The sequence below is a fragment of the Moschus berezovskii genome, chromosome 3 (genome assembly GCF_049115385.1).
Source record: "Moschus berezovskii isolate FMDL1 chromosome 3, NW_MosBer_1.0, whole genome shotgun sequence".
Taxonomy (NCBI): domain Eukaryota; kingdom Metazoa; phylum Chordata; class Mammalia; order Artiodactyla; family Moschidae; genus Moschus; species Moschus berezovskii.
The window spans coordinates 79,819,427-79,838,887 of record NC_142462.1 but is presented as its reverse complement, the minus strand read 5'-3'; the positions used below and the strand labels follow the sequence as shown (position 1 = coordinate 79,838,887).

The 19,461-nt window shown below is 41.0% G+C and overlaps 1 protein-coding gene across 1 annotated transcript; it reads right to left on the bottom strand.

Annotated features, from left to right (window-relative positions):
* Window positions 1-5,553: 5,553 nt before the first annotated feature.
* On the bottom strand, window positions 5,554-8,876 carry NPVF (neuropeptide VF precursor). The gene is made up of 3 exons (XM_055420999.2): window positions 8,675-8,876; window positions 6,937-7,334; window positions 5,554-5,605 (listed from the first exon to the last, which is right to left on the bottom strand). The coding sequence occupies exons 1-3, from the start codon at window positions 8,810-8,812 to the stop codon at window positions 5,554-5,556; spliced, it is 588 nt and encodes a 195-aa protein (XP_055276974.1). The 5' UTR covers window positions 8,813-8,876.
* Between the last annotated feature and the right edge of the window lie 10,585 nt (window positions 8,877-19,461).

The window sequence follows — 19,461 nt, the reverse complement described above, 5'->3', positions numbered from 1 at the left end:
TGTAATATAAATATATATTTCATGTAATATAAATATATATTCATGTAATATATATTTCATGTTATTTCAAGGAAGTGAGCTTGAGGAGAGGCTGGGCAGACCTGTCTGATTGCCTGTCCAATATCCATGCTTTTTTATCTGTCCTAGTGTCATTAATGCAGTGTGCCCAAAGGATAAACTACATTTTCCAACTTCCCTTGCAGATTGGGCCAACCAATGACATGAAAGAGAAGGTTGTTGGATGGGGTCCGTTAGAAAAAGAGCATCTCTATGCTTTGCCCCTTTTTTTAAGCTGTGAAGTGGCCTCATGGGAGTTGAGATGGCCTAGTGGGAGTCATGTGATTGGAATGATGGGTCCTTGATGACCACGGAATTCCCACACCAGCCTAGAACTGCTTCCTTCCAGGCATTGTTATATGTGTGGGGGGAAAAAGTCTCTCTTGGTTAAAAGTATGTTGTTTAGGTTTTCTTTTATATACAGTTGCATCCAAATTTGACCAGGATTGGGCCTTGAAGGATTTTGATAAGTATTAAAGAGGCCTTTGAGCTGGAGGAATTAGTACAAATGAAGGCACAGGAATGTGCATATTTTTGTGAACATGCGTATTTCTAGGGAATAACATGTAGTTGGGTATGCTTATTAAATAACATGATAAGTTACATTGGAAGAGTGGAGAGTAATGTTGCAGGAAGGTCTTTAGAGAAAACAAAATGAAAGAGAAAAGACTCACATGAAGAAAGTAGAGGCTGGCACTCTCCCATTTCTTGGCTATTTCATTTTGTTGATCACACCTAGATGAACACTGACCTTTCATTTTTCTCACTGAGAAATTGTCCCCAGAGTCAGTACTTTATTTCCTTTTTCTGTTTCTCAAGGTCATTGTCCTAGTATGATGTATGAAAAGTGGACCTGAGATCTCATGGAAGTTGCCTTCCCTGAAAATCATTGACATATAGCATGCGTCATCCCAAACTTTCCCCAGAAACCCCACACTCCCCTTGCCTTTACAGGCTGGCTAAGGTTTATGTTAGGGCGAATCCAAATGGAATTTCTTTGAGGACGTGAAGTGTAGGAAGTGAGGAGGTGGGGTAGAGAATGGAATATTTGAGGGGATGTGCCTGGTCAAGCACAGGAGAAGAGCCAAGGAGAAGAGCACACTGACCACCTTGCTTCTACTGTCTGCTGTTCTAAAAAGCCAATATTTGGAGGAAGATCAGACTAAACCGCTTGAGTGATTCTGATTGTTTGGGTGTTATGTTCTCAGCGCTTAAGTAACCAATCAGATAATAATATTCCTTAATAAACTGACTTAGATATTAATTTAAAATAATTCTAGAAATAAAAATCTTCTGTGGCAGTAAATCTTAAACTTTATGGCATCACAAGATCTACTGAGAATTTACCCAAGAACTCTGAAGTCTCTCCCCAGAAAAATGCACATATATATGTAATGATGCAGAGATAATGTCATTTTTAACAGCTGCGAGCATACCTTACAAGTAGAACTCCATCTTTGTTGCAAAAGTGAAGTTTTAATCAAAATGCCAAAATCTGATTGGAAAATTACAAAGCCAGATCACTATGTGCAGACTTTATGAAGGAAGTGCTTGTTAAGTGGTTCTACTAAAGTCCTCAATTTTCTCACCCACTTGGAGACCATGAAAGGATAAGATCTGAATTTGTGAAGAGATTTCTTTGGAGAGCATTGTTACCCTGCTGTGAATGCCCCCTACCGACACCCATGTGCTAGGGATTACATTACTCTTCAGCAGGGAGAGGCTTCCATATGATGAGGAAATGTGCTCCATGTGCTTGAGAGAAATGAAAAATTGGTGCTCAACTCCAGGCCCCGCTGAAGAGTCTGGGGGCAGCAAGATAGAAGAGGTGTGTTGGGATCACAGCCAGTGTGGAGAGTGAGCTGTGGGTAACCAGATATGAGCTGCAGGAAAGAGAGATTTGTGGAAGTTGCTTTGAGCCCTACTAAAGAGGACCCCTGGAAGAGAAATGGGCATGAACGGAGTGGGTGCCCGTGTCCCTTAGCGAGGGCTGAGCCCAGCTATGGTGGACGGGCGATCCTCTGGGTCCTGGGAGTGAATCCATTCACCCTGGCAAGAACTGTCCTGTATTCCTTGCCTCTCTTCTCAAATTCTCTTCCATCCCAGAAGAGTCCAACAAAGCCAGAGAGTGAGGAAGCAGTTGAGGCTGGAAGGAAAGCAGAAGTCAGTCTCATTCCTGTCACCCAGCTCGGATCTCACATGGGAAGAGTTGAACATGAATGAATGAATGCAGATTGAAATGTTGATTACAATGGAAATGAGACTGTGCATTTTTGACTTAGGCCAAAGAACCACTTAAGAGCAACAGTGAAGTTCATGGCATCTGCCCAAGTTTCTATCCAGGGCCAGTGAAAGATTTCCACACAGCCTATTCCCCATCCTTTACATTTTAAAGGGGGTGGTAGGTCACACAAAAATTTGCATTTTGACATTTCATGAGTCATGCAGTTATATTTTTTTACCTACTGTGGGGTGTAAACAGACCTCTGAGGCCTGTGTGATAAGCTGGCCCTTGAGTTTCATGTAGAAAACAAAAATGAAAGTGAAAGTCACTCAGTCATATCCGCCTCTTTGTGATACCATGGACTATATAGTCCATGGAATTCTCCAGGTCAAAATATTGGAGTGGGTAGCCTTTCCCTTCTCCAGGGGATCTTCCCAAACCAAGGATGGAACCCAGGCCTCCCGCATTGCGGGTGGATTCTTTACCAGCTGAACCACCAGGGAAGCCAAAGAATACTGGAGTGGGTAGCCTATCCCTTCTTAGTCAGATCTTCCCGACCTAGGAATCAAACTGGAGTCTCCTGCATTGCAGACAGGTTCTTTACCACCTGAGCTATCAGGGAAGCCCAGAAAACAAAAGCTGTTCTCATAAATAAAGAGGGGAAGGGACTTCCCTGATGGTCCAGTGGCTAAGACTCTGTGCACCCACTGCAGGGGGGAACTGGGTCCTACATACAACTAAAGTTCCTGCATGTCACAACTAAGAATGGACAGTCAGATAAACAAACATCAGACAAAACAAAACAGGGAGGCATTGGACATTGTGAGAAAAGGCAGAGGTGCCAACAGGGCTGAAATAGGAGGAGCAGGACAGGCTACATAGTTTGCAGGGCCCATTGCAAAATAAAACATGCAGAACTCCTTGTTCAAACATATTGAGAATTTTTGGACAGTGACAATAAAGCATTTAACCAAATGTGGGGCGCTGTTTACCTGCAGGGGTCACATGGCCATAATACCCTGGTGAATGTCAGAGGTCAGAAGAGGAGGAGACCCTGCTAGGGTTCCAGTTAAAGAGAGACTTGGGACAAAGGCCTGTCTATTCAAGACTTTTCTCAGTGAAATCACATGCAGTGTGACATCCTCTTTGAGATCCCTCAAGTCCTCAGAGAGGTTGCAGACTTCCTTATGTGAATGGATTTCTTGTAGAAGCTGGTGAAGTGGGTACCAAAGGGCTGAAACAGAGTAAGCTCTCTGTGGGTTAGGAGGCAGCTGACAGTTGGTTCTTCACCTAATATTTATTTTCCATAAATCTCAAGGGTTTAGGTAAAGAACCCATATTCTAGGACAAGAAATCTTCTTGTGTCATGCAGTATTGAGGGACCGAGGGGCTTTCTGTTCATTTGTTTATTAGTGCAACAGGATGTTTCGTACTTTCATTTTGCTCAGGATGCGCAATTGGAACCAAATCTGGAAGTCCAGAGGTGCTGAATACTTTTATAATGCAAGTCATGAATAGCGAGGGGTCAGACACCCCTTCAGGGTTTATGAAGAGATGGCAGAGGCTCATCAGCCCCTGCCTTACCCCATCCCTGTCTCCCCCTCCCCCAGTCTCCTGGTGGGGGGCAAGAGGTTGACTGGGAGGGCTGCTACAGCTGTCCCTCACCCTGAAACCAAACAAGAGAGGTTCCTAGAAAGTCAGACAGGGTGGGAGTCCTGAAGCAGGTACTGGCCATGCATTTCTGGTAGGTAGTGTGTGTAGGCAGTAGGCTTGACGGCCTGCCTCTGCCCCACTTAAGTGGGGCAGAGGGGCTTGGAGACAAATGGGGTAGTAGCGGGGCATCCCAGAAGCAGCTTAAGTCCTGCCTTGGCATGATGAGGACCTCTGCTTTTTCTGTAAATCAAGTGGACGCTGAGCAGGTAGCTGCCTTGAGTCTTTCTTTCCGGCAATAAGAGTACAGATGAGATGAGGATGATTGGAAGAGATCAGAAAGCATCCAGGTGTCTTAGGTCACTGACCTGGGCAGTCCCAAAGTACTCAAAAAGTGGAAAAAATAACATTATAATGAGAAGACCAGACAGGGACTTTTGATTCTCCACCCCCACTCAAAAATACCCATCCCCCTCCCTCACCCACCCAACTTGGAGAAATCGGAAGAGAAGACAGTTTTCCAGAGGCCTGCCGTTTTTCCCTCCCACCACCCTGCCTTGGGCCTGAGGAAGGGGAGGACAGAGGAAGAGAGGAGGAGCAGCCTTGCCTCTTTCCGGCTTCGCGTCCTCCCAGCCCCCAGCCCCCAGCCACAGGGGAGGGGAAACTTTGATTTGGCTATAAGTCGGCCATCTTCAGCTAGAGTTGACTGAGTTTTTTAATATCAAGCAGTGATGAGGAAGTTGAAGAGTGTGTCTGGGGTATTATTAAGAGATCTCTGCCCAGCATGGAAAGGGGATTCAACACAGCCCAGCTGGGGGCAGGATAGGAGACAATTACTGCCACTCCTGGTTCGCACCTTAAGGAATTAAGATTGCTTAATAAATCTGATTAAGGACTTCTTATTCTATGACTAAAGTTGAATCACTGTACATCCGGGTGGTGGTATATTGTGTTCATAAATTGTTAGTTTTAAGAGTAATTAGGTTTTGTCTACAAATCAAAAACTTGAAATAGTAAATGAGGAGGAAAAAAACATACCAGAAGGCAATTTTTCAGTTATGGATAGAAGAGACACTTAAAGAGGTGTGTAATAATTGCTTTTTTCTTTCATCTGTTTTTAAAAAAGATTTTCAATCTATCATGTATTTACTAACAGCTGATACAATGAAAAAGTAGGTATATAAAAATATTGGGAAATGGTTTATTATTCATGTTCATTTAATTGTCAAACATGTTATTCTGTTAAATTATTTAATATTCATTGTAAAATTTGCCAGGCTGCTCCTCTGTTTAAATTTTTACTTAAGGGTAACTGTATTCATAAGATGGTGTTGTGGCTTAAGTCAGTCTCTCTCTCTCTATCCTCTTCTCCCCATTACCAAAGGCTTCTTAAGTGTATGCAGTGCTGTTTTTATTTAGACAAAATTATTTCATCTTTACATTACAGTATTTTTTACATTTTTTAACTTTCAAGATATTAGCTGTACTAAGAAGGAAAAATTGCTGTGAATGATAATTTATTACAAGAGAGCAGTGACTTCATTCTTTGTCTTCATCATAGATTTCTTTGCAGATTACAGGCTACAGCTTTAAGTTGTCTTTAGGGACAGGCTCCAGATTTCTTATTTTTCTTGTTTCAATTCTGCATCATCTGTTTTCTGGAATCCCAGTCTCCTAAAATGTAAGCAGTGCAAAATGTTCACATCCATCACAACAATAGCATGTGAAAACATACAAATGCAGGCCATGATCCTGATTGCCTAATTATACCTGAGTTGAAGTGTGCTGCACTTGAAATGAGGGAGACATTGATGGGATCCTGAATTTGTAATGGGCACTTAGAATGACAAACTTACCATGGACTCAGCTCTCTCCCTCATTGCCACCCAACTCCAGACATCTGATTCATTGCCAGACTCTACCAGTAGAGTCATGTTCTACTTTATATAAAGAATTTCTTTAACATTTGCTCTGCTAGAAAATAATATGTAGGTAGCTTATTAAATTTTTGAACTTCTTGTAGTAGCTTATGCTAGGATTTGTACTAGTAGATATTCAGTAAATACATATCAATACAAAGAATGATTATAATCACAGGAATTATTTATAACATGAGATTCTGGAAAAAGAAATTTTGATTTAAAGTTGAGGAGGAAGATCTGAATTTGAAACCTGGGTTTTTGAAATAGTGTCCTTTGTACTTGCAGACAGCTCCCTCATGGGGAGATTTCATGTTAGAGAAGTCAAATGTTGGACGATACCTCATAGGCATGAATTCTTCATTCTGTCATTGCCTGTTACTGCTTAGACTGTGGCTGTAGAGAAATGTGAGGGATACCCATGTGTGGTTTAGGGGAAGCTAACTCATGACTTAATATCAGTGTGTGTATGTGTTAGTCACTTTGTCGTGTCCAACTCTTTGTGACCCCATGGACCACAGCCCGCCAGGCTCCTCTGTCCAAGGGATTCTCCAGGCGAGAATACTGGAGTGGCTTGCCATTTCCTTCTCCTGGGGGTCTTCCTGACCCAGGGATTGAACCCCGGTTTCCTGCACTGCAGGCAGATTCTTTACCATCTGAGCTATAGGAACTGACCCTCTCAATTTATAGCTGTTCATTTCCCTGTGCCTTTTCCTTCTTACAAACTTAGCTTTTTTCTTCTCTCTCTTTTTAGAATTTTTTTAGCTGTGCTGGGTCTTTATTGCAGCATGCAGGCTTTCTCTAGTTGCAGCTCAAGGCAGGGGGAGCACGGGATCTAGAGCAGGCTCAGTAGTTGCAGTGCACGGGCTTACTTGCCCTGCGGCATGTGGGATCTTAGTGAAGATGGGATGGAACCTTCATCCCCTGCATTGGAAGGTGGATTCTTAACCACTGTACTACCAAGGAAGTCCTAAGAAACTTAAAAACTCCCTTAGAAACTTCTTTTGAAAAAATGTAAGCATTTTAAAAGTTTCTAGACTAGCTCTGCTAACTGCATGTGCATTTAATTGGCATTTGAGTATTTACCTTAGGTTCTTTTGATCAGGATTCTGGATTTCTTGGGCCTGGCAGGTCATGGAGTAAAGTAGCCCATTGGTAGATGGTGAACGCATGGACTGCTGGAGCAAATTACTCAGGGACTTGGTGATGGTTTTGGCTGTTGTCATTCTTCCAAACCTTTGGGGCAGATTTGGAACCCGTCTGGAGAGGCTGTCCTCTCTATTTTTTCCGAGTCTCAGAGGCAGGTGGGCCATCACCCTAGTGCTCCTTTCTTCCATGTTCCTCCCAAATCTCAGTGGCAGGTTGGCTGCAGAGGGTGGCATTTTGTTGACTGCAGGTGTATTCATTTTAATTTTTGGACCCCAATCTTTTACTTCTTCAAAAGTAAGACTTCTTTCTTTATCCCAGCCTGGATCTCCTCTAGGCTATAATTAGAAATAACCATTAAATAATTTATTAGTGTTGTAAGCAATAGTTTAAATTATTAAATTATGTTAAATCCAGACTTTAATTGGTAGAAACATTAAAGCTATGAACAAAGTTTGTGCTTCATGTACAGAATTTTTAAAATAGATAATTTATATTAAGCTTCTTAAAGCAATCTAATTTCTCCATCCCTGGACTATTATAAGACAACTATAAAATATTAATATATATAGTGAATGTAGCAATGTATTCGAGGAGCAGGAACATAATGAAGTATTGAAGTGAAAGTTTCTTCCCGTGGTTATTCTTTTTTTTTTAACTTTTTTTTTCTATTGGAGTATAGTTGATTAACAATGTTGTGATAGTTTCAGGTGTACAGCAAAGTGATCTATTCTTTTTCAAATTCTTTTCCCATTTAGAGCATTACATAATACTGAGCCGAGTTCCCTATGCTGTACAGTACGTCCTTCTTGGTTATCCATTTTAGATATAGCAGTGTGTACATGTCAATCCCAAACTCCCTAGCTATCCCTCCTTCAGTTTTTGCTTCATTTTGTTTATAAAATATTTCATATGTTTTTATATATTGCTTTTAGAGATACTTTCCACTGCCTCTCCGTGTCTCTTGTTTCCCTCCTCTTTAAAAGTCAAAGTGGTGGGCGCATGCTAGCCAAGTTCTGGGGTACAATTGGCAGAGACTTCTTTTTTACCTAAAAGCATGTTTCAAGAAACTGATTATGTTTTGTTAGTATGTAAATTATATTAGTAAAACACTGATTGGTTTGTGGGTTACTACAGCATGACCATACCAACTTTAAAGGAACCATTTAAAACAGCAAATATTTAATTAGATTTAGTTTTGCCATGAAAGTTTGTGCATATGAAGATTTTAAAGTAACTTTTCTTATTGTAGAAAATAATACCTACTTATTTTAGCATAAAGGCATAGAGAATAAAATTTTAAAAAGCGGAATTCCGCCATCTATGGGTAAACATTTTTCTTACATATAGAAATATAATTTAAATGTTCAGCTGAAATGTAACCAGTACTTATTTCTGCAATTCTTTACTTCAGCTGTGCACTTCTGAGTCAATTGACAATTATTAGTGCGCCTTATCCTTGCTAAGTATCATACTCTGCACTAAAACGGTCATGAGACCAGGCTGTGTGCAGTTTTGCTACAAAATACAAGTTACATCAATACACTGCCCTGGACGGACTGAAGTGTGACAAAAAGCAAACCACAAACTTACTCCTTATTCTTTACAAAAGCACTAGACTCAGAACAAATATTCAATGGTGGATGCTAGTCATGTTAGACAGAGTTAATAAACTTACCTCAGAATATTCGTCATAATTCTTTTTGCTGTAAAGATTGGGCATCCTTGATTCATCTGTACAGAAGATGTTTGATGTTAACAAGCTTGAAGTGGTTAACATCAATAAAATGAATCGTCTTAATAAAATAATTTCCATTTTGTCCAAAATCTAGAATTAAGTTTATATGTGAAGCCTGATGTCTATACAAAAGGAAATTGTGGTCTTTTTATACTGTCTAAAAACAAAGTTTGCTTTCATTGGGAAATCAATCCCACGTGTTTTAAGCACCAACATTAATTAGTGTTTAACTGAAATATGTATGTAAGGAATGTGGGTAATTCGTTCTAGGAAGACAGCAACATTTCTGCTTGCAAATTCATTAACTCTGAAAATAATTTTCTTCATCATGAAGGAGTATTCAATTAGATAAGTTTGGGGCCATCATCATTAAGATTCCAAACAAACTGAATGCTTCATTTCTCTGAGCTCAAAAAGAAGTATTTTGTCTTTGGTGTTTGCATCAATTCTTGAAAGAAAGGAAAAGTGTTCGATATGTGTTAGCTATGTTTGAAAAAAATTTTTTATTCACACAAAAGAGTTAGGCATAGTATTTTCAAAATGTCAGACAAAATTAAGAGTGTGAAAAGAATTCCAAATCACATAAGACTGAAATAAAATGCCATTAATTAACTTTGTGTAAAATGCTTCTTTGTTATTAAAAAGCTTCAGGAGTAAATGTCAGCTGTAACCTGAAGGGTGTGCATAAGACCAAGCAATAGGCATTTTGACAAACTGGCTGTCTTGGGAGAGGCTGGAGGCAGTTCAAGGCCTTTTGTATCTGCCCTGAGGGCCTTATTTGGCAAAACTGTGTAAATCACCAGGATTTTATTTCTATGATGATGCCACATCCTTCCTTCCACTTCAAACCCCTTAAAGAATGCTGGCAGAGGACTGGTAAATCACACACATGCTAATTTTGTTGTTCCCCGACCTATATTGTTTAGGTAATCTTGTCCTGCCACAGGCTCACTGACATCATGGCATAAGAAAAGCATTTACAGAAATAAACTCTTATTTACTGAAATGCCAAAGCAAGTCTCTTTCAGAACAGCTGACTGGTATTCTTAAAGGTCTGCCTTATCACTGGACTGCCTATATTCCTGCCTAGATTCTAGAGAAATCATTACCTGTTCCCCACATCCATTTAGCCCTCTTAGGAGAAAAAGACCTTAAGGTGATCTATTTCTAACACTCCAGCTACTTCTAGATATAGGTACTTAGAGGTGAATTCCCAAAAAAAGCAAGTCATAAAACTGCACCTTTTATGTCAAGAATTGTACTATCTTGGGACTTCCCTGGTGGCACAGTGAATGGGAGTCCGTCTACCAATGCAGGGAACATGGGTTCAATCCCTGGTCTGGGAGGATTCCACATGCTGGGGGGGTCGGGGGCGGGCAGGGGAGGTAGGGGCCAAATAAGCCTTTGTGTCACAACTACTGAGGCCGTGTGCTGCAACTACTGAGCCTGCACACCTGGAGCCTACATTCCTCGACAAGAGAAGCCATCACAATGAGAAGCCTGTGCAACATAATGAAGAGTAGCCCCCACTCTTCAGAGAAGACCTAGTGCAACCAAAAAAAAAAAAAATACCCCTAGCTTCTCTTGCTTACCTACAATAATCTGAGGTATGAGGTGGGCAGAGGTGAAGACCTTTCTCCGTATTAAAGATCACCAGGATAAATCAGAAAGTTGAAAACCAGTTGTGTGAAAAAAACTTTCCTCTGGTCTCTCTTATGGCAGTTGACATTGTTGGTCTCATTTGTTTCAGACTGTGGGTAGCCAAGAATCCCCACAGTAGGAGGCAATTAATTCAATTCATAGTCTAATGTTAATTTTGTAATGCTGTTATTGGATTATTTGGGTTTAATTTCCCTGAGGAGTTTATACATTTCTTTTCTAAACTGTTCCTTTGTAAACTGCTAATGGAACTTTTTTTTTTTTTGTGGTCAGTAGCTCCAAACTTTTGAGAAATGGGTGAAGCAAGGAACAAGTTGTGTAGGCTGAGCTCTGACCCTGGAAAAGGCAGAATGAACCAGCCTGGGTCTCTTTCAAAACATGCTTGTCTGTGGTTGTTTCAGCCTTGAGCAGTTCACCAGTTTCCAGTGCTGCTCTTTGGGGTTTTGGCACATCCACTGATTTTTCTGGCTGAAGTCAGTATCCAGAGTAGCTGATGTGATTAATTACCCACTAGCCTCAACCAGATTTTAAACTTCCAAGTTTGGAGTGTAATTAGAGTTCTAATCTTATTAATATAGGGCTTGGCTCTTTTCAACTACATCTTCTGTTAGCCTGGAAAATGTTAACAGATATAAAACAACATTGCCTAACATACGCAGTACAAAATGACCATAAATCTTTTGATGAAATGTGCTGCCATATACATAGCACAGTTAGGGATTCTTAATGAGACACATAAGCATACAAAATAAAATCTGTCTCCTCGACATGTGACATTTACACACATGCTTCATTTACTAAGATTTTAGAGACCTTAAGGCTACTCCCTTCTAAGCGTCTCTCTTCATCCTGGACACGTCTCCTAAGCTTTGGAACACTCAGATACTCAGCTTCCTGCCAGACAGTGCTGTTGGGATTCCCACAAGCATCTCAAGTCCAGTATGTCCAAAATGGAATTTATCTGTTCAATAACCTGTCTCTTCTCCTGTTTTCCGTTTCATTGAATAGTTACAGTATTGGTCAGGGTCCGATCAGAAGGCAGAAAGCACGCAGAGTAATTTGAATAGGAAATGGTTCATATAAGGGATTATTACTAATTGTACCAGGAGATTAAAGGGGTAAGGAATACATGAGGGCCGAGGGAGAAGATCCAAGGAGAGGACAAACTGAAATTCAGGCTGTGTTGGGAGAAGGTGTGGATGGTGGAGAAGTGTCTGCTGGGTCACCGCGGGCCAGCGGCTGTCCATCACAGGTGTGAGACACTCTTCTGTGGTGCAGATGGGCCAGTGCTGGGAAGGCAACTTCTGGGACATTTCTGAGACTTACATAGAATCTGCTTCCGCAGTTTGATGGGGGGTGAATGCTAATGGATGTCTGTTATATGGATTTCTGGCACAGTCCATGTGTAGGACCTCAAAGAAGCAAACTGGAACCAGGAAGAGAGGTCCTTCCTCCTGCAGTATCTCTCGAGTGCCTTCCACTGGTAAACCACTGTGCCAGCTGCCAAGGGGAAATGCTTACTGGGTCCATCTCCATTATCAGTGAAGGAACAAAGGGTGGATCAGGAGCTGAGAGGCAGTAAATAGATAATGGGTACAGTCATCCACCCATTTACCCAAGTCAAAGTCCTTGGTGAGATCCTTGGCTACTTCCTCCTCTTTTCTTCTACATCATATTCTATAGTTAATGAACAATTGCATTGTTTCTAGTTTTGAGCTATTGCACTCAATAATAATGGTCTATATCTTTGGCCACTTACTAGTCATGTGCCAGGAACTGTCCTATTAAAGTACAGCACTTTGTGAATTAGTTTGTTTATCCTTCACAATAACTCCACAAGCAGGTACCATCATTGTTCATCCTCTATGAAAGGGAAGCTAAGATGCAGACAGAGTAAGTAACTTTCCCTATAAGTGGAATATCCAGGATTTGAACCCACGCTGTCTGAACACTTACTCCCTATGCTGGTCTACCCAATCAAGTCTGTTCTCCTCTGACTTCTAAATAGCTCTTACCTCTGTTCACTTCTCTCCATCTGTGTTGCTTTTAACTCAGTTCATTTTCTTTTGTCTAGACCTTTGTATTGGTGTTGGTGATGGACAGGGAGGCCTGGCGTGCTGTGATTCATGGGGTCGCAAAGAGTCGGTCACGACTGAGCGACTGAACTGAACTGAGACCTTTGTATTGATCCTCTCCAGTTCTTGCTCCACCATACATTCAGAAAAATTTTTATAAAATACAATATATTTATGATATCTTCCTTAATAATACCTTTCAGTGGTTTCCTTATCCTTAATACCTTTCAAGGGAATCCCTAAGTCCACTTTTCAGGATCTGTTTCCTGCTTATTTCTCCAGCACTATCTCTCATTAAGTTCCTAGCAACTCTGTCTTATGACAATCTTCTTTCTGTTCTTCCAAAGAGATGAGCTTTCTCTTGCCTCCAGGTCTCTGCCCATGGTTTTCCTGTGCATGGGGTATGCACCCACTTCTGTCTCTCCTTACACTGATTCATTGTTTGGGATCCAGCAGAGGCATCCTGTGTCACGAGAAGTCTCTTCTGACTTCACACTCCAGTCAGTGGCTCTTGTCCTTCCATCATGGCTCTTCTCATCGACTCGTCCTGTTCCCTTGTTCCCTCTCCCATTCCTCTGTCAGTTGTGTGAGGGCAGGACCTTGCTTGTGCAGATCATAGGGGTATTTTTGTTTATCTCACAGATTCTCAGGAAATTTTATTTCTAAATAAATGAATAAACGTTTCATTAGTATTGGAAATAGGAGTTAAAACTGAAGTTGCTTGGTAATTATTTTTTCCAGTTTTGGCCATCGACCAAGAATTTTCTCTTTACTGAGACACATTTTTAGACCTTAAGTTTGTGCTTATTCTGAAATCATAACATCTTCACCTTGTCTTGTTGAGGATTTACATCGGAGACTTTTGCAGACGGAGACCTTTACATGGATAGTCAGGCATAGGTAGGTTGAATGTGAGTTTCGGTTTATTCTGTTGTAGTGGAGCATTTAGTTTGGTAAGTTAAATATCTCCTGATGGATCCTGCCATGTTGATGGGCACCAACATCAGGAAGGGTAGGAAAGGGGACCGCACTGCCCCAAGGAGAACTTCCTGATGATGCTTCAGGGTTTCTCGCTAGGGAGACTTCTTAGGCTCATTGGCTGAGCACAGGAAAGAGTATTCTGATTGCACAGTATTTGTCTATACCCACTAGCTGCATCCTAACCTCTGGTAGGCAGTTTGTGCATGCGTGCTGGGGTAGGTTGCCATTCCCTTCTCCAGGGGATCTTCCAGACCCAGAGACTGAAACTGCATCTGTCTGCATTTCAGGCGGATTCTTTACAACTGGGCCATCAGGGAAGCCCCTCTGACAGGCAGCTAAGTGGAGGACAAACCATTTCCGCCAACCAGGAACTGAGCCAACTTGGCTGGGTTTAGGACTTTGTAAGGCTCTGGTTTATCTGAACCCCAAGTAAAACATTTCAAGTAAGAGGCTGTTTTTGTGCCATGGGCTGTATGTTTTTATTTAAATCTTTATATAGAAGGTCTCCCTGAGGCCATGGCAAGATCTATCAAAGAGGTGATGAATTTTAATATCCAGAGGAACCTCATTACAGAGCCCTTCTCCTTACCCTCAACCCAGCCATTTACTTCCCAGACACTTGCCTTTTTCCACTTTATTCCTTCCCCTCTCTCTAAGCATAATCCAGTTGTTACACTCTGCAGAAGAATTGATGGCCATTATAGTCTTATTTTGCATTTATGTTTACAGAGTATTTTGCAACCATTTGTTAACCAATTTCTGGCCCTCTTTAGAGGTAGGTAGTGGTATTTCTGAATAATTTATTTCAGTCTTAATGTGTGCAAAGAGAAAGAAATACCTGCCTTGGTTCCAAACAAAAATATCCCTATGCAAATTACATAAAATTATTATTTTTTAAAATATGTGGTGGTGCCTTTGTTTCAAAATTTATGAGTGACTGGTTATAATGAGCTTGTCATATTTTGGTAGCAGGGTTGTATTTACTTCTGTGCTTTTTACTATGACAGATTACAACATCAGGGCCTTGGAAGGTCCCAATGTGAATGTGAGATGAAGATTATTCCTTTATGTAGCAAAAGCAGTTGAAATTCAATTCTGGTTGAAATACCTTAAAAGAGTCAATTTGTACAGTATAAGAACAGACATTAAATATTCATAAAAATTAATTCACATGATTTATTCTAGAAGGTGATTAAATGGCAAGGTCCCTTTATCTGAGGGACATTTTTCAGAACAATATATTGAATAAACTTGAAGTATTAGTATTAGATCTTTCAAATGATATGGTGTGGTACTGTTTAAAAAAGAAGTTAAGGCAGTTGTGCAAGGCTGATTAGGAAGCAGAATCTCCACAGCAAGGCTTTCCAAGTCGAGCTTTTATGTTTTTTAATGTTTCATTTTTATTGACATTTTTTCCCTTGCAGGAAAAATGTGTGATTTTTACTAGCCTGGCAGGGGTTTGTGGTACCTCTTGCCAAAGTGTCAAGAAAACTCAGAATTCTCTACATGAGGGACAAAGACCAGATGTTTGGTTAAAACAACACATAGCTTTTATACAAATATAGGTAATGGAAACCAAGACTTTTATGGGGATTTTTTTTCCTCTGTTTTTGGCCAATCTTGTCTTTTGATATTTTAAAAATAAGTAATCAGCCATCTTGTTTCTCCAACCTGAGCAGAAGAATTTAGTTTCTTACAAGATGTGTGCTTCTTCAATATCTTGGGTTTGTTTGTTTTATCTTTGTTTTGAAGGATTCTACTCCAAAATGTGGACTGTGTTCTTCAAATAATCATTTGCTTTAATAAAAAGAAAGCACAAGACAGCTTAGGAAGAACTGAGCCTAATCCTCAGGCTAACTTTTTCCACTATCCTGGTCACACCTTCACTGGGGAGGAAATCTATTGCTTAAACCTACACTGATGTGGGTTTTGGAGAGTGTTTAAAATGCTATTTCTCATCTTAAACAGAGGACTATAAGGACAAAGGGGTAACCAATAAAAATTAGCCTTATTGTTCAAATGGACCTTCTTAGATGCTCTTTCATCTCTGGTGGGAAAAAATGAAAAGGAATTGAAATATGCATGTAAATGGGTGGTTTTGTTCATTTGTTTTTTTTACTTTCTGATTGGGGATCACCTGGTCTCTGTGCCTCTGGGGTCTGTTGAGAGCTCCCACAGATCTACGGCAGTCATGCACTTGCCTTGGTTCTGAGCGGAAGCTAGCCTGGCTCTGATCACACTTATATTAACACAGGGGCACTTGAACTTTATTCTTTTCTGTTTCCGGTGCTTCAGCTTTGGCCATACTTTCTGCCTCTCAGCTCTAGATCTGAGCTCATGTGTGTACCTCATAGCAGTGGGTCCTTGGTTTACACTGGCTGGACTTCATCCCTGATGAGGGGGTTACACTTCTCTTCAACACTGGTTTTATTGGACCCCCAAAGGGGTGTGTCCATGACATAGCCGAGAATGACAGTGTGGCATCTGGCTAAACTCAAATCAAGTCAATGACATATAAAGCTCAACCAGTTCTGAGTAAGCAAACTGAAAAGCCCTCAGCCAAATAGTTGTATTTGGAGAGGCACTTAAAAACATACCTTTAAACCTACAGTGATTTGGGTATAAATTTAATTAAAGGAGAAGATTTTTCTGGTAATCTGATTGTAAAAGGTAGGATCTAGACAGAAAATTCTGTACTAATGGAAATTAAATGAACTGAGTAAGTGGTAATGTAATCCTATTAAATATCTACTGGATTTAATTCTGTAGTGGGTTTTGTGCCAGGTGAACTTAACAAATCAGGTATTTCCTCTTTGAGTACCTCCAGTAAAGAAAATAGACAAAGCTAGTAAACGTTTCAGGTGCATAAGCTGGCATACCTCCTCTAGGAACAATGTGCTGGTTGTGGTTAGTCAGTCAATCATGTCTGGTTCTTTGGAACTGCATGAACTGTAGCCCATCAGGCTCCTCTGTCCATGGGGATTCTCCAACCAAGAATACTGGAGTGGGTTGCCATGCCCTCCTCCAGGGGATCTTCCCAACCCAGGGATCGAACCCAGGTCTCCCTCACTGCAGGTGGATTCTTTACCATCTGAGCCACCAGGAAAGCCCAAGAATTCTGGAGTGGGTAGCCTCTCCCTTCTCCAGGGGATCTTTCAGATCCAGGAATCGAACTGGGGTCTCCTGCACTGTAAGCGAATTCTTTGGCATCTGAGCTACCAGGAAAGCCATAGCTGGTTATAAACACAGTCTTGAATGATTTAGAGAAGTCTAAGAATAGTGGTATTTGATTGATGAGCCCTGGTGGAGCCTCTTCTGATTTAACGATAGCAGTAGCCAATGATCCATGACCTAGAGGCATCAGACCAGGAGATCAGTGTGGATCTGCCAGTAAATACCACATCTATCTGCACCCTATTCCCCAACCTTTAGGTCAAGAGCAGAGAAATGGCCCTTCCTATGTTTTCATATCCTTTAGGCTGCTTTGTTTGTTTAAATTTACCACTTTAAAACTTTCCTTCATGTATATCTTAACTTGGTCTCATTTGGATTAAAATATCCAGGAAGAAGGAATCCTAGAATCCTAGACGGTTCCTGATACCCAGGCTAAGCAGGGTATGGTGAGAGATGGAAGAGAGAAAAATTCCCTGTGGGCTCACTTTGGACCTCCCTGCCTCTTGAGCAGTTTCCTGTTTGTGTAAATGTTTTGTGCTTGAGGCTTTCATTATTGGCACAGCTGTAAAACCAGGCTCTCCATTACCTGATACAGTACTCAAGTCCCTGATTATACATTACTGAAATTTCTAATGTGTTTAAACAAAATGAGGAACTTAATAGAAGGACACTGGGATGTCTTATGGATGAGACCGGGGCCTATGAAACACCTAGAGCCTAGGACTCTAATCACCCAGTGGGACCTTCTCCTGCATTCTCATTTCTTCTCTCTGTGCATTAGCTTCATTATTCCCTCCTACTGCTGTCTTGATCTCTCTGCTTCTCTGTTTGCCAATAACTCCTGGGTTTTGTTGTTGTTGCTAAATTGTGTCTGACTCTGTGTGACCCCATGGATTGCAGTACGCCAGGCTTCCCTATTCTTCACTGTCTGAGTTTGCTCAAACCCGTATCCATTTAGTCGATGATGCCATCCAACCATCTCACCCTCTGTTGTCCCCTTCTCCTCCTACCCTCAATCTTTCCCAGCATCAGGGTCTTTTCCAGTGAGTCAACTCTTCGCATCAGGTGGCCAAAGGACTCGAGCTTCAGCTTCAACATCAGTCCTTCCAGTGAATATTCAGGGTTGATTTCCTTTAGGATTGACTGATTTGACCTCTTTTCAATTTCAGCCACTCTGTGAAAAACTGCCTTATCTCAGTTCCAGATTCATTGTGCAGGGATGGATTCTGATTGGCCCAGTCTAGTTAAGGTGCCCCATCCTGAACCTGTAGCCAGGGTGTGTCACATTGCAGTAACACAGAAGATCCAGTTGCACATCTGTGAAGAGTTGGGGGCGGGTGGAGCTACTGGGAAGACAGCACTATAGTTATTCAAAACAGTAAGAAAGAGTATTAGAGAGAATCTGAATTCTTCTCTCCCTGAATCCAATTCACTGTGCAGAGGAAAACTATTTGCTAAGCTGGTGAAAAACTAAGTTCTCATGTGCAACAAAGGGCATCTGAACCATCCTGCGTTGGTGTGGCTATTTCTCCATTCTCTCCAAAGGTGCTGAGGAGGTCTCTATCCTGACCCGGTGATACCAGCAGACAAGTGCTTTCATTGGTGCCATCTGGGTCTTTGTTTTTGCAAGCAGGTGTTCTTGTGTGATATTTTTGTGGCTCATGTGGGGCTTTGATGATAAAAACAAAACAAAATAAATTGTAGATCTCCCTTTCCCAGGGGCAGCCAAGGGCACAGTTCCCAGCTATTTCTCCATATATCCATCAAAAGCAATGTCAACTTTGAGAGCCTGTAAGATTCCCTTTTTCCCCTGGCAGGTGAGAGCCCTGGCTCAGGTGTTTCTCTTTGGCATTTGGAGGTGTTCCCGTTTCTAGCATTATGCTTAGCACTAGATATGAAGGTCTGTCCTGAGAATTTCAAGACCAGGTGGTTTGGTCCCTAATGGTCCTACGCTCTTTTCAACTTGAGCCTCTTTCCTAAATGTTTCACACACTCTGTATAGCTGTGGTGATACTGGCTTGCCTCATTTCTTTGCACTGAGTTTACTAAGATCAGGTGAGTTCTGTGACCCAGAGTAGAATGGTTCATGGCCTTTTGAGCAAGAAAATTTATTTTTCTAGTACATTGGCAGATTTACCATTCTTTGCCTGATACTTGGGTAGTCTTCCTTGGAAACACTCCCAAATTCCCTCTCTTTATATCATGAACTGTGTACAGATGAGTAAGGAGTGTTTATTTTGGAGATAGTAAAAATAAGACTCTTGTGTATAATTCCAAATATAGATATATATTCTTTTGGTAATTAGCTTCATCACTCTCTGTCATTGTTTTTGACAGTATTTACACTAAACTAGAGGTAGTAATAATGGGACATCCTAGTTCAGTCCTACAACCATATCTGTCTACAATAAAATATTTGCTTTTAGTGACTGAAAGTATTTCAGAAGTGTTCATTAAAACAATATGATAACTGTGTATCCATTATTAATAACCCAAGATGGGGAATTACATGTTACATGACTCATGTAACCAATAAGGAAGCTGCCATTTCCATAATTATAAAGAATTCATATCACATCCATTTTACTATTCTGTATCATTTGACCCATTTATGGCTTCTTTTGAAAGAGTAAGATTTAAAAATTTATTAAGTTTTTCAAATGAAAAATCTGCCAGGTAATTTCTCCCTTCCATTGCTGGCAGTAGATGCTCTCCATCTAAGAGGCTGAGTGTTGGGTCCCACAGCCCTTTCTTTCCTCTGACTACAAACAGTCAGAGTTCAGGATGCTCTGAGTTATGCTGACCCCAAGGGAGAGCTTGGGCAGAGGATGCATACCC

Coding starts and splice junctions, on each gene's coding strand:
- NPVF (XM_055420999.2), bottom strand. CDS start 8,812: ATGGAAATTATTTTATTAAGACGATTCATTTTATTGATGTTAACCACT. Junction 7,335..8,674: donor ATTATGACGAATATTCTGAG/GTAAGTTTATTA, acceptor TTCTAATTATAG/CCTAGAGGAGATCCAGGCTG. Junction 5,606..6,936: donor CCTGATCAAAAGAACCTAAG/GTAAATACTCAA, acceptor CTTACATTTTAG/GAGACTGGGATTCCAGAAAA.